Source organism: Pyxicephalus adspersus, chromosome 9 (assembly GCF_032062135.1).
Source record: "Pyxicephalus adspersus chromosome 9, UCB_Pads_2.0, whole genome shotgun sequence".
NCBI classification, from domain to species: Eukaryota; Metazoa; Chordata; class Amphibia; order Anura; family Pyxicephalidae; genus Pyxicephalus; species Pyxicephalus adspersus.
Window position 1 is genome coordinate 35850671 of NC_092866.1, and position 13724 is coordinate 35864394.

The 13724-nt window shown below is 39.0% G+C and overlaps 2 protein-coding genes across 7 annotated transcripts in view; both read left to right on the forward strand.

The window, feature by feature from the left end:
* Positions 1-5270, forward strand: part of POLA2 (DNA polymerase alpha 2, accessory subunit) — a 61298-nt gene extending 56028 nt beyond the window's left edge. For 3 of the 4 annotated variants that reach the window (XM_072421405.1, XM_072421406.1, XM_072421408.1), the window contains exons 17-19: positions 347-409; positions 3094-3220; positions 4938-5270. In XM_072421405.1, the coding sequence (XP_072277506.1) occupies positions 347-409; positions 3094-3220; positions 4938-5081 (334 nt within the window). In that variant the 3' untranslated portion in view covers positions 5082-5270. The remainder of the gene's footprint in view (positions 1-346; positions 410-3093; positions 3221-4937) is intronic. The other variant, XM_072421409.1, reaches the window with a different exon arrangement.
* Positions 5271-5401: 131 nt separating this feature from the next.
* Positions 5402-13724, forward strand: part of CDC42EP2 (CDC42 effector protein 2) — a 62793-nt gene continuing 54470 nt past the window's right edge. For all 3 annotated transcript variants that reach the window (XM_072421412.1, XM_072421414.1, XM_072421413.1), the window contains exon 1: positions 5402-5572. The gene's annotated coding sequence lies outside the window, so the exon portion shown is untranslated. The remainder of the gene's footprint in view (positions 5573-13724) is intronic.

The following is a 13724-nucleotide window of genomic DNA, read 5'->3' on the forward strand; positions in this document are numbered from 1 at the left end:
TTAGATCTAATTTGTGTATCCATCTGTCATACCAGGTGTTTGTATTGTTAGGTAAAATATACATGTTTATATACACCTGTTAACGGTTTCCTTTTTCTGTTATTGATTGCTTGTTCTACTAAACTACATGAGTATGAACTGACGGTGCCCAAAATCTGCCTGTTAGATGATTTTGAACTGGCTATGCAGTCTAGGGCTGAATTGTATATTCAGTCTGTGCCATATTTTATGGAATAAAAAACAATAATGTTAAATGATTTAACAGAGATGGCTTTCTCTGTATATTGTATTTCTTATAAAACCATATTAACACATCTTGTATATTTATATTTTTTTTACCCCCTAGTGGGACAGCTGGTGGTCCGGACCGGTTCAGTAGAATTCTCAGACAAATTCTAAGTCAAAGAAGGTAAAAATTGACTTGATATGGAATATCCAGAAGAGGAAAACAGTTGGTATTGTAATAACTCTGCAGTTCCACAGCAATTACAAGGGAAAGGGATTTTAGTTCGTTTGTCATTTTCTATGATTCCTCCATAGGAAATTACATCGGTTTGTTGTCCAATTCATATGTTCAAAATAATTTTTGGAAAACCTAAGCAATAATAGGAAATCATCAAACTAAAGATGACCATGCACTTATTGATATAATTACTTTAGTCCATGTCAGAGCAACCTTGCCTCTGGTGACATTTCAGTTCCATTACTAGTGATCAAAGGGGCAAGTGATAGAGCGATTCCACAGAGCCTAGTGGAAGGTTTTTCTGCATGACTTGAGCTAAGCACACAATAGATTATTGTTGCACGAGACAAATGATCATGATCTAGCATATAAACAGCTGTTCCCCGATGTCCTTCATCATCTGTCCTGGTGGAAAGATGAACACCTGTGGAGGGATGGCCACTGCTCTTTCATTTGAAGGAAGAAAAAAGCGGGGTGCCACTTGCTTCTTTACCCCCTCCCCTCTCCATAGAAAAGATCAACTTTGAGTATATAGTGCTTGCTCATTTATCATTTGAAATGATTCACCTATCACTGGAAAGAATCAGGAAAGATCATTTGCAAGGACATTTTCTAACGTGACAGTGCTTTTTATCTCTTGATTGTTATCGTCTATACTGATCAGATGGCAGTGGCAACATTTTGTTGATTGCTTAAACAAATTTGTGTGTGCTAAAGAATTGTAGCACAGATAGAAGGATTGTTTACATTTATTTTGAATCATTTGTACTTTGATTGAAAATTTGTCAAACAAAATTATCAAAGCAGTATACCGGTGTGTTGCATTTTTACATATTTTTTTTAACTTTTTTGCAATCACTTATACCTGCTTCAGTTTTAAAATGTTATCTGCATGGCCACCAAAGGAAGTACAATGAATAAACAGGTTGGAAATCTTCTTATCCACTTTATGTCCTTGCTTTTGTCATCCTTTTCGTCAATAAAGGCAGCCATAGTAGACACACAGGTTGGACTTCAAACATGTCTGTGTTTTATTTCTATTACATGGTGGATTGATAGAACTAGTAGTTTACATAAGAAAGAACAGCAATTTCTATTTCAGATTTCAGTTCAGATCACAGGAAGGTCACAGATGCTTTATTTCTGGCAATATGAATGCATATTTTCTGTACTTGTTGAAAATGTTTTTATCCTGAGAATTGGAAATAATATTGCAACCACAACATCCAAGCGCTGCAGTTTATTACATTTTTGTTGTTGTTTTTAGAAAAGCTTTAGTATTTTATTTCCTTTTCCCAATTAAAAGAGAAAAGAGATCACTAAGGTCAACAGTGGGCTCTTTAAAATTTTGTGATAGTGGGAATTTAATAAACATTCTCCTTTATCAGTTCTTGGGGAAAGTATTACATTAGGGCAGTCTGTATTCTTGTGTGTCAGTTTCTTGATTGATGAGGGTATTCTGTAAGGTTGCATACAGACATTAGATTTCTGCCACTGCAAACAATCTCTTGTGACAGTTTCCAGCTATCGATGTTCAGTTCAATGGAGAGGGAAGGATGAGTGGGAGGCATCCCACTGCATCTTCCTCCATAGGAAATTGCATTGGTAGCCTCTACTCCCTCCTTCAAATCGATAAAGGGTGTAAGGAGACTGCTGTTCACACTCTGGATTTTTAAAAATCCAGGCAATCAGAATCATTTGTCCTAGGTGAAAGTTTTCTAGAATATGTACATAACCTAATCTCCAGCCACTAGAGACAGGATTTGTAGATGATGTGTGAAGGTAAAAATGGACTTCTTTTGTAGCCCAGTAATTATGATAGCAGGGGGTGAGACAGAGGTCCTTCTAATTAGGAATATAGACTGTTGAGTTAAGGTGCGTACACACTTCCAATTTTTATCGTTCCAATCGAACGACGAACGATCGATTGGGCAAAAAATAGTTCGTAAAAAAGTAACCAACGACGCCAACGAACGAGGAAAATTGTTGGAAACGAACGACCGGACCGGCGGATCGGATTGGGCGACGATCGTTGAACATCGTTCGTGTGTACGGTCGTTCGTTGATCGTCCATGTTCAGAGCATGCGTGATGAACGAACGTCCGTTCACTTTCCTGTCGTGCACATAGTTCCTCTATCGCTTAAACGATCGTATCTATTGTGTGTACAATATCTACGAACGATCGTGTCGTTACCTCTATGTGCAGGATCGGTGCTATACGATCGTTCATATATATCGTGCAGGAACGTTCGTCGTTCGTTTTCCGACGATAATAATTGGAAGTGTGTACGTAGCTTTAGACACCTTGGGATAACTTCAAGGAAAACAATGCTGAAATGCAAATTAACAACAACTACTCAGACACAGTCATTGTTCTTCATTCAGCTCTTCAGTGTACAATTGTCTCTAAGTTCTATTACATAGGAAGTGGTAATAGAATTTGATATTCTATTGTACACATTCAGACATGAAAAGATGTTAGATAATATGCTAGAAATAGGTTTTTACATTTTATCAGGAATAAAAAGTCCAATGATGTGGATTATTTAATGTTTGTTTTGTATGAACAGCAATCTTTTAATTTAAAAATACTCAAATTTATCTAAATAACTAACATTTTCTTTCCTAGTTACTATCCGTTATACCCACCAAATGAGGAGATAAATATCGATTTTGAAGCAATGTATAATTTTGCTATGATGCCAGTGACACCGGATGTCTTTATTATTCCATCAGAACTCCGCTTTTTCATTAAGGTTAGCTGCAGCTTTCAGTGTTAACTATTGTCTAATGTTTTTTTTTTTCTTTATGAATGAATTGCTAGTTGTTGATGCTTATGGCAACTTTTGCTATAACAGATATTTTGTCATACATGCTTACAGCCGTGTGGTGAGAAGAAGACATAAGAAAACTCTGACTGTGTCTTTTGTGGTATCTGATACAAATAAAGTATCAGTAGATCCTTTTAAATCAGGGGGTACTTAAATCAAGTTCTCTAAGTATACAGGCTAGGTTGTGGTATGAAAAGTTATTTTGTAACTCTTTAAAACATTACTTAATTTATCATACATTGCCTTTGCCAAATGGAAGTTCTTCTTTTCTGTCAGCTCCTTGGGCACAAACAGGCATTTATGTCACTACTTTTTCCCCCACTAAAAAAAGAAACATCTTGACCTTATTATTGAATGCTTATGGGTGGCACAGGTGGTGCCACTGTTCCTTTGGCAGGAGCTGGCAGCTGTACTGCCTGACCATGCTTTTTTTTGGACTTTTGACCCCCTTCCTGTTTTGGCTTTTGGTCAAAGGGGTAGAATCTCCTCCAGTGAGACACAACCAAAAAAAAGCAAAAACTAAAGCAAAAAAACTATCTGCTTTAGATTTACATTTAAAAAAAAGATTGTGCTTTTTTGGATAGCCTTGGAAGCTGAACACAAAAAAAAACTTCCCTTTCAGTGGGACTTCTCCCACACTGACCCATTGGTTAAATGCTTATTTATTCCTAGGGGGGCTTAAAAGGACATTTAGCCAGTGCCCTAGAACACATCTTCCTGATTCTGATTCACCAGGTTGTGGATGGGCACTCCTCATCTTACAACATAAGCCCATCGGCATTTAAGGCTGCGTACACACTTTAGATCAAAGAAAAGATGACCATGCATTTATTGATATAATCATTTAAGTCCATGTCAAAGCAACCTTGCCTCTGGTGACATTTTTGTTCCATTACTAGTGATCAAAGGGGCAAGTGAGGGAGCGATTCCACAGAGCCTAGTGGAAGTTTTTCCTGCATGAGTTGAGCTAAGCACACACTAGATTATTGTTGCCGGAGACAAATGATCATCATCCAGCATATTAACAGCTGTTCCCCGATGTCCTTCATCAATCTGTTCTGGTGGAAAGATGAACAACTGAACAGGTGGGACCACTATTCTTTCATTTGAAGGAGGACACTAATCATTTGAAAATGATCAGTGATGGGTTGGATTGATGTAACTATTGATGTATTTAAAGGGAGAGGCACGCATAATTGACTTGTGTATGCAGCCTTACACATTCCAAATTGTTGTTGCCTGAGATGAATGGTTATGCTTACCTTGGATGAAAATCTGATGATTGTGCACAGCAGTCCCCTAATGTTGTTCATTGATCCATCCCAGCAGATCAATCAATGAATCAAGATCAATGAATGATTGCTGTGTATTTCAATAAATGGTTCATTAGGGTGCCACCTGCTTGTCCTGCCCTCTCCATGGAACAGAATGGTGCTGTGTGCAGTGCTGGTTTGTTCATCTGTCACTGGAAATTATCACAAACAATTGTTGCCAGCTACAAATATCCTACATGTGTACATCACCTAAATATATAATTTCTGTGTATAGGTATATGTAATTTCTGCATTGGATGATATCTGTTTTTTATTCTCTATTATATTTAAATGTACTTTAAAGAACATCCAATTTTTTTTTTCCATAGGACATCTCAGGCTGCATCTGCATCAATCCTGGCCGCTTGACGAAAGGAATGGTAGGGGGAACCTATGCAAGATTTGTAGTGAAGAGAGAGAACTCAGAGCCCAGGAAGCCCCCCTGTATATCTGCACAAGTGGTGAAGATTTAACACCTCATCTAATATATCACAGTCCATTCTATACTAGAATTAAGGAATACAGGGAGAGCTGATCAGACACCAAATGGTCTAATAATTCTCCTGCCCATTGCTGCACAATGCAATTGGGTGCCATGTACAATATATGAAAGTCTGTGCGCGTTAAGTTTGTATTGTATAAATAAAGCAAATACAAAATTCTGTCTCTAGTTTTGTATAGCGTAGAGCCCGCCGTCAGTTCATACCCCGCCCTGTTCTGTGTGTGAGCGTTGTGATTGGCTGAGCCGCTCTCTGCGTAGCTGCCAGTGTGTCAGCCTTTAGTCGCGGCTGAGCACTGGCCGTGGAAGGAGGGTTTGTTGTGTGTCTGTTTTCCCTGCTGCGGCTGACTTGAGGGGGAGCGAGAACCGGAAGTAGTGGCTACACCCAACCACGTCCTCTTCTGCCTGGGGCCAAATCTGGAGCGGGCTGTCCGCTGTGCCTCACCACCACGCAGCATTACATAGGTAAGTGTCAGCTGGCAGCTCTTCTGTGCTTGTTTACTAGAACGTGACCGTATATGTAAACGATATATATGCTGAACCCGCTAATATACCCGATATATATGCTGAACTGCTGATTGTGATCAGAGTTAGTATTTACCGTTTCTCGATATGCCATGTATTTGTTTCCAGCTTAGTACCTGCAGGCTTGCACAATTTCTCCCACACCCAGATTTATTTATTACATTGTAATAACATGTTACCAGTATTAGAACATGCTCATCAGATGCAGGAGAGGTGTGGCGGCACATGTCAGTGTGTACAGAACAACCCTATGAGATTCTGGAGGAAGCCAGCAATACTTTCATCTGAATCCAACAGGTAATGCAGGTAGCTGGCTGGATGCAAAGAACACTCAAACTCAAATCCACTCCCCAATGCAAGAAGAATCTGGAATGTCTGCACAATCAGATCTTCCCCATCACAGCAGCATTACTGTGCATGACCATACTATATGTATAGAGTCATATATAATCAGGTATTTTCTAATCGGTTTCAAAATACTTGTCCAGTCATGCTATGGACTTTAGGAAAAAGGGGATACCCCTACTCCTACCCATCAAGGGTTAATGCATTCACACCTATATAATTTTCTATATAAGTTTCATGGTACTCTTCTTCCTTCAATGAAAGAGGATCCAGACATAAAGCCTATACTCTGCTATCTGATTGTACAATCTTTTTAGAGCTCCCATCAGCAGTGCAGTGTGATCCAAACTGAATAGATTACTCATGTTTCTCCCTAGATTAAATTAGCAAATTGAATTAGGTTGGCTTTAAAACTAAGATAACTTATATAGAGGGAGTATAGCCCTCTTTCTTCTTTATAATTTCTCATTAGATTACATAGTTTTATCAAAGCTGACAATAGCTAGTACAGAAGGAATGGTATAGTGTGTGTTGCCAACCAAACCCTGCAGGACTGCTGATACTGTACAGGATGACTAAGAGTGCCAGGAGCAGGGAAGAGGCAACTTTAGGGGATGTCCGGAAGCCTGCAAGGAATAAAGCAAGTAAATTTGCAGAAAGCATTTCATTTCTGGAGTGTTGTGGAGGTTATTCCCTAGAGTTCCACCTAAAGAATCTCGTTTGTAAGCAGATTTTTTCACATCCTGGCAAAATTAAGAAACAAGTGTATCATTGTCCACATACAAATCAGCAACTTCTCAGGGTTATATATTCAGGAAAAATGCCTATCTCCACTTCCATTTTTTTACTACCTAGTAAGATTTCAAGGAATCATTTTATTGCTCAGAAAACAGAGCTAAAGCTCTAGATCTTTGCATTCCGTTGGGGTCAAATTGTCTCATATTTGTATTGTATTGTTTAAAATGAACAAGCTCTGTACCAGTGCATCACAGTGCATAAATGTGTTCCATGTGTGCATTGTGGTACATTGGTGGTGTGGTAGTCCATTCAAAAAGAGTAGGCTGCCTTACCTCAAGGCATGTTAATGTGCATGGAGCAGCCCCACACAAATATGTGACTCTGGCTTGAGATGTCATTAATCACCTTACAGGGCAGTTACACTTCCATTTTACCTTGGTCTGCTCCCAACCCCCTTCCAGTGCTCTACTCCCCTCTCAAACCCAGCAATATATTACCCATGATGCTGCAGATCTTTGTCAAAGTTTGAGCTAGGCTTGCACAGGCACTGTACACTTTCTACAATCAATCCTAAGGAGAGTTAACAGTCCGCCAGAGTAGGCAGACCACCACCATATAATGTAAATATAACTGCGCCAAATGTTTAGGCTTTCTGGACTTAATAAAGATTTGAATAGTGCTATACACTGCAAATCTCCAATCTTGTTTGCATTTTTTTTTTAAAGAAAATTCTTTCACAGATATTTTTCATACGTAAGACAATTTACTCATAGTAACCTTTGTAGTAGGCCACTGCTGTGACACAGAGGCAAATGTATGGAGATGTTAATGCTGTTAAAGCTCAGTAGGGCTGGGGTACTTTAGCAATAGCTTAGTTAAACCAACATTTAAAGGCTCCCACGGATCATTGTGAACCCTAATTTTTTGTACTTCCTTGACCAGTGCATTGAATGATTATCTGATGAGGGGTAACAAACCATTATTTTGTCTGTATAAGCCCTTATCTTCTCCATTTAATGTTTTCCATAGTTCCACAGTTTTAATGTTTACCTGAGTAGAAAGGTGTTACCTGTTAATTTGCCTTGGAATTGGCATGTTCACTTGTAAAGGAGTATGTGAAGATACATGTATAGGATATGTGATACTGACTTCCAGTTTGGGCCATCATTCTTTAATATTTGGCAGTCACAGTCAGAATACAAGCATCTTTTATAGTAGTGACCAAGTACTAAAAGCAGATAAGGATTCCATATCCCCAATGCCCACACCCTATGAAGCAGGTCAGCATGAGTAGCACCGATACTTATATCCTCACACGTTTCTTAATAAAATATATTTAGACTTATGTAGTCATCTTCTCGCGGAGAACTATCAGACGGGTGAATCATTCATGCTGGCATCAGCTAAAAATGTATTGAATGTGTTTTACCTAGCTGCCTTTATTAACTGCATATGGCAAGAATATTAGATTGTGAAGGGGCCCAGAGACATTTGAAGAAAAGTTGAACAAGAAATGAAATCAAACTAAAAAGATTCCAGTCTTTTTTTACTTTTGTATTATGAAAATATATGAGATGCACATTAGTTATAAAACAATAGTTGTTATTCAAAACTTTTCTTGCCTTCCTATTATGGAGGTACCTGGGATCTTCTGAAGCTGGTAACACTTTATGTACAACTCCTTTTAGATTTGTCAACAGCTATTCAACAGTCTACCGCAGGGTTTCTTAGTAGTGGCTATGGGATCATTGGACTGGATCTGTAAGCAATTTAAAATCATGAAACCAGATTCCCTTGTGTTATTGATGCTGAAATTACAGTGTAAAATCATATGTTAATTGACATGCAAGTGACATCAGTGACTGGATTTATTCACACAAACCAATGCAAGGCAATTTGCCTCATTCTCTGTTGCTTCTGTTTACACCAGTGTGTTAGAACATTGTTGTGTAATGCATACATATAGAATTAGATGTACAAAAAAAAGGAAAGCCCTGCAATACATGTTGTCATACATTGCATCACTCGTTAGGCATACAACGTTCTGTAGTGTGAACAAACCCTATCTCCTAGTTTTGAATGTATCAATTGAAAAATGTATCAATGTCCCTAATTGTAGTTTTCTTGTATGTTGGTAGTTTGCCCATTTTTTATTATTATAAAATACTTATGATTTTCTTATATCTTTTCTTTGTCTTATTACTAAATGTCATAATAATGCCTAAGAGGATTGATGATGATAAGGATTTTAATAGTCCAGCAAAGGGGTATGGGGAACACATCAGACAATCCTTGAACTTGACTAGAGAGTTTGAATTAAATGTGTTAACACTTCCCCACTATACATAGTAGTTGGTACATTGAAATAATTATGTGTGGTCCACTTAAAAATGAAGAAAAAGAACAAGCCATCTATGCCCCATAAAATGTGTAGATCACTTTCCAATAGTGTTAAAGATCACAGGTATTACAAGTCAGCCACACATAAACCATTGTACAGAATACAGACTAGTTCAATCTCAGCAGCATAGATTCATGTCTGAAGACATAGCAAACAAGTGCCTGGCTTTGATGTTACCGGTGATAAACACACACAAAGCCTCATTTGGCATTGTCAGGAAACTTATCAGCTGATGTTTTTGAAATTTGTTGTAGTAAATCTGATTTGTTTTGATGGGAGGCTTTTATGGCAGAATGTCTCCACCCAGGAATACGTCTATGCCAGTGATGGCTAACCTTTTTGAGCCCGAGTGCCCAAACTGCCGCACAAAACCAAAGAATTTCCTCAAAGTGCCAGCACGTCAATTAAACCTTAATAACAAGATTTTAGTATCTAAAAACTCTTTATAAAGTTGCCTGAATGGCCAGTCCGGCCCTGTTGCCAGGTGAGCTGCAAAGCAGACACCGGCACACTCGCCTCCCGCCGCGCCGCATATCTTAATTGCGGACCTTCCCGCGTGCCAGCTGCAAGGCCTTCGCGTGCCACAGCTGGCACGCGTGCCACAGGTTCGCCATCGCTGGTCTATGCCCTCAATCAGTATTCATTTGGACAACTCATTTGTTACAAACTTAAGGTCAAGTCTACACTGACTTTAATTTTAGGCACTTTTAAATGCCCACACAGCTTTTGTATGATATTTTAATAATTTAATAAGGTTTTTTAAACCAAGGTACAGCAGAAAATGGATCACTACAGGATGCGTTTTCTTTAGAGCCTATCAAGAAGACACTCTGGTGTGGACTGGCCTATTAAGCTGCGTACACACGTGCAATTTTTGTCGTTGGAAAGGATCTTTCACGATCCTTTCCAACGACAAAGGACTACACGATGCATGAGCGGTGCTGTACATACAGCACCGTTCTGCTCTATGGAGAGGGGAGGGGGAGAGCGACGGAGTGGCACCCTGCTGCGCGCTCTCCCCCTTCCCTTTTATTAGGATCGGTCGTCGTTCACCGTCCGTGGATCCGCCAGGAGGGTCGTTCGGACGATGGACAACGCCGACTGTACACACGCCAGATTTTCGCCGGATATCTGGCCGATTATCAGGCGATAAAAATCTGACGTGTGTACGCAGCTTTAGCCTTGAAATGCAAATATTTTCAATTATACAAACCTTTATTTAAATTCGTCCAAACTCTGATTTAAAAAAAATTAAGTAACACCATTACAGGTGTTGATCCCTCCCATAATCGTGGCCATGCGCAAAAGGAGCAGTCCACAGCCTTCTGGTATATGTGGTATATGTATCTCAGAGGCTGAGTTTTCCCTTCATTCTTTACTACTGAAAGGGGAGGGGGTCCTATCTCCCTAAAAAAACATTTTTAGATTATATAAAAAGGTTAACCACCCTTTCATATAATGTTAAAAAAGTGATAGGTCCACAAAACAAATGTCATTATTATCATTTGTCTTTTATGCCTTTAATTCAGTAGATTATCTTAATGATTTTGCTCTTTCAGGTTTAATGCCTCCCCAGTTTTTTTTCCCCATGCTGTTTTTTTCATGTCAGGCATTTGAAGCCATTCTCTAGAGCAAGGGGGCGCCCACACTTTTTTGGCTTGTAAGCTACTTTTTAAATGGCCAAGTCAAAATGATCTACCAACAATAAAAATGGTAAACATATATATATTTATATATATATTGAGTATGGCCGCCTAGCACTGCTCACCTAAGACTGCCCTCCTGCCCTCTCTGCCTACCTCCGCACTGTTACACGAGCCTTCTGGTGTTGTCTGATAAAAGACATCCCCAGCATGCATATAGATGTTCAGCAGAGCTGCAGGTAAACAGCAAGGAGAGGTAAGGCCAGTGTTCTCCCCAGCCCCTTTTAGCTGGGTGCAGCACCCAGCATTTTTCAGCACCCACCCAGATGTTTTTGGGTGGTTACTGATGAGTTGGGTGACAATTTAGGGGGTTCCACCCACCTACAATTTCTTCCCACCCAGCTTAAAAAAAATTCTGGGTTGAAGACTGGGTAAGGCAGTTGCCTTTGTGATCGACCAGTAGATCGCGATCAACGTTTTGGGCACCCCTGCTCTTGAGTATCCGTGCCAACTCTTCTTTTCCCCTTGTTGCAATATTGTGCATTTTCACTGAGCCCTCCAGATCATTCGCATATAAATTGCATCCTGTTGGGTTCTTGTGACTGTGACATGTTGCATGTAATGTGACTTCTGATGACATCACAATATGGGACATTTTAAAGAGGCTTCTAAAAAGACAATCTAAACTTAGAGCAGAAAACGTGCACTGACTACACCACCCAGAGGTCAGAACTGCATTCAAACACAAAAAGGATTAGACTGTTAGTAAAAAAACATTAAATGTAAAGTACATAATGAATGTTCAATTCTGCTTTAAGCTGGGCAAATGGCTGTATTTTGTGAAAAGTTGGTAAATATAATTTAACATTTTAAAGGGAACTCCCGTGGAAAAACTATCCCCTCCAGTAAATCTGTGTAATTACCAATCATTTTTTGGGTGTGTTAACTTTTCCTCTGTCCTTTCTCAAACTTATTTCTGAGCAGGAGGGTTTATTATGACTAGCTAGTCAGTTTTAATGTTATAATAAAAAAACTTTTTATGTCTTCATCCCTTAAGGTGATAGTGAACCTTAGGAAATAGATCATGAAAACTAAAATTACTATTGCAGGGGATGCCTGAAACTTAACTTAAGTCTGTCGTGACTTTTGAATGGTGAAGCTGTGAGCAAGTCACACAAACTCCAGGGTTGTCCGGAACCTTTTAGATTGCCATTAAAGGAACATTATTACACAAGAAATACGGGAGAAATGCCTGAGGGGTACAGACTGCAATATAAATCTTGCAAAGGTTTTAAATGTACCAAAAATGATAAACTGCACACAGATTGGGGTTAAAATAGTTTAGTCAAGTGTAAAAGACTTGTGCCCACCTGTAATGCCAATCATGCTTTATTAATTGGTGTGCTTTAGTAATGAGAGGTTTAAAGAGATAAAACAAGAAATGTTAGAAATGTTTTATACTTGTGGTTTAAGTTCTCATCTTCTCCTTTAATGGCTTAATGGCAAAGTCTTAGTACCTGGTAATGATGCAGCTTGTCTGCCCTAAATATCCTAAAGATGAATTGAATCCTAAAATAGGATTAAAAATAGGATTAAAATCCTTTAAATAGGAATCCTAAATATGAATTGAAATAGTGCCGCTACTACAATTGACTGTTTTATAGACGCAAGAAATTGTAGTAGCAGTGCTATTTTAGTGAAGAGGGAGTTCCAGCCACTCATAACATTAGGCCCCACATTGGAATGTTTTCTTGACACAGGGAATTGTAGTAGTGGTGCTTTTTTAGTTTCAAGTTTAGCCCGCAACTTAGTCTAAGTTTTTAATTTTGGACCACAGTGTATTTGAGTTTGACACCCCTGGTCCAAACATTACCAACGGCACAGACCTCTGTTAAAACCTATATGTAAAATGTGATGTAATATAGGAACTTACATTACACTTGACAGTTGTAGCAAAGTTCCTAACCAACGGGAACTAAACCCAATTGGATATAGTGATCACCAAGATATAAGTTTGAAGGTGAATCTTCAATGTGAAACCCAGCAGGATCTTTAAGTCCTAGAACATACAAATTCCCTGTAGATAAATACAATGGTCATACTATGACGTTTACCTGATGTTGATGTCAAAAAGGAAGCATAGGGTAAAGAACACAAATGATTAAGGTATGCAGACCAAATAGAACAAGATGAATGTCAGCCAAATTAGACAATGGTAAGTGTGGATAGCAGATACTCTAAAACAGCAGAGAACAACAGAATAAGCATAGAAAAGATGCTCGATTTGAAAACCTTAGATAAAATGTAGGTCAGCAAACAAAAAGTACTTACATGATAAAAAAACAGCCCGACCAGCAAACCAAAAAGACACATTGGCACCGCGATCAGGTCAGTGTATAAGGATCACACAAGTGATTTCCATTAGACTGATGAGATTGCAGGAGGGAAGTTGACTTCCTGCCCCAATCTCGCAAGATTTCCAGAGCTCCAGAGTCCGTATATCAGGAGTTCGTGTCTGCTTCAGCCCTCACTTTAGGGCGGATATGCAATCCTGGGCTACAGCCGATTACTTCCGCCCACACAAAGGAAGGGGGGGTCGATAGAAGGGCTGGTTCCCCTAGCTAAACAGAAAAGGGGGGGCGTGTGTATGTAAATTAGTGGTATAAGATATAATGTGAAGCCGGAAAAAAAAGGGAAGCGCATATCTGAACTGCCTAATGATCACAGAGGTGTTTTAAAACACTGATATTAAAATCTTTTAGAAGTATCATGAATAAAAGGCACAAGTATGTAAAATCAGACAAATATATATGTATACATATGCATACATACGAAAGCGTATATACATATAATATGAATATTTTGGCTTCAGGTCCCTCACCTGACTAGGAGATAATCATCCCCCAAATTGTCAGGTCCTGAACATAGTGATTTACCGATGCTCAAACGATGGAGGGAATTGCAG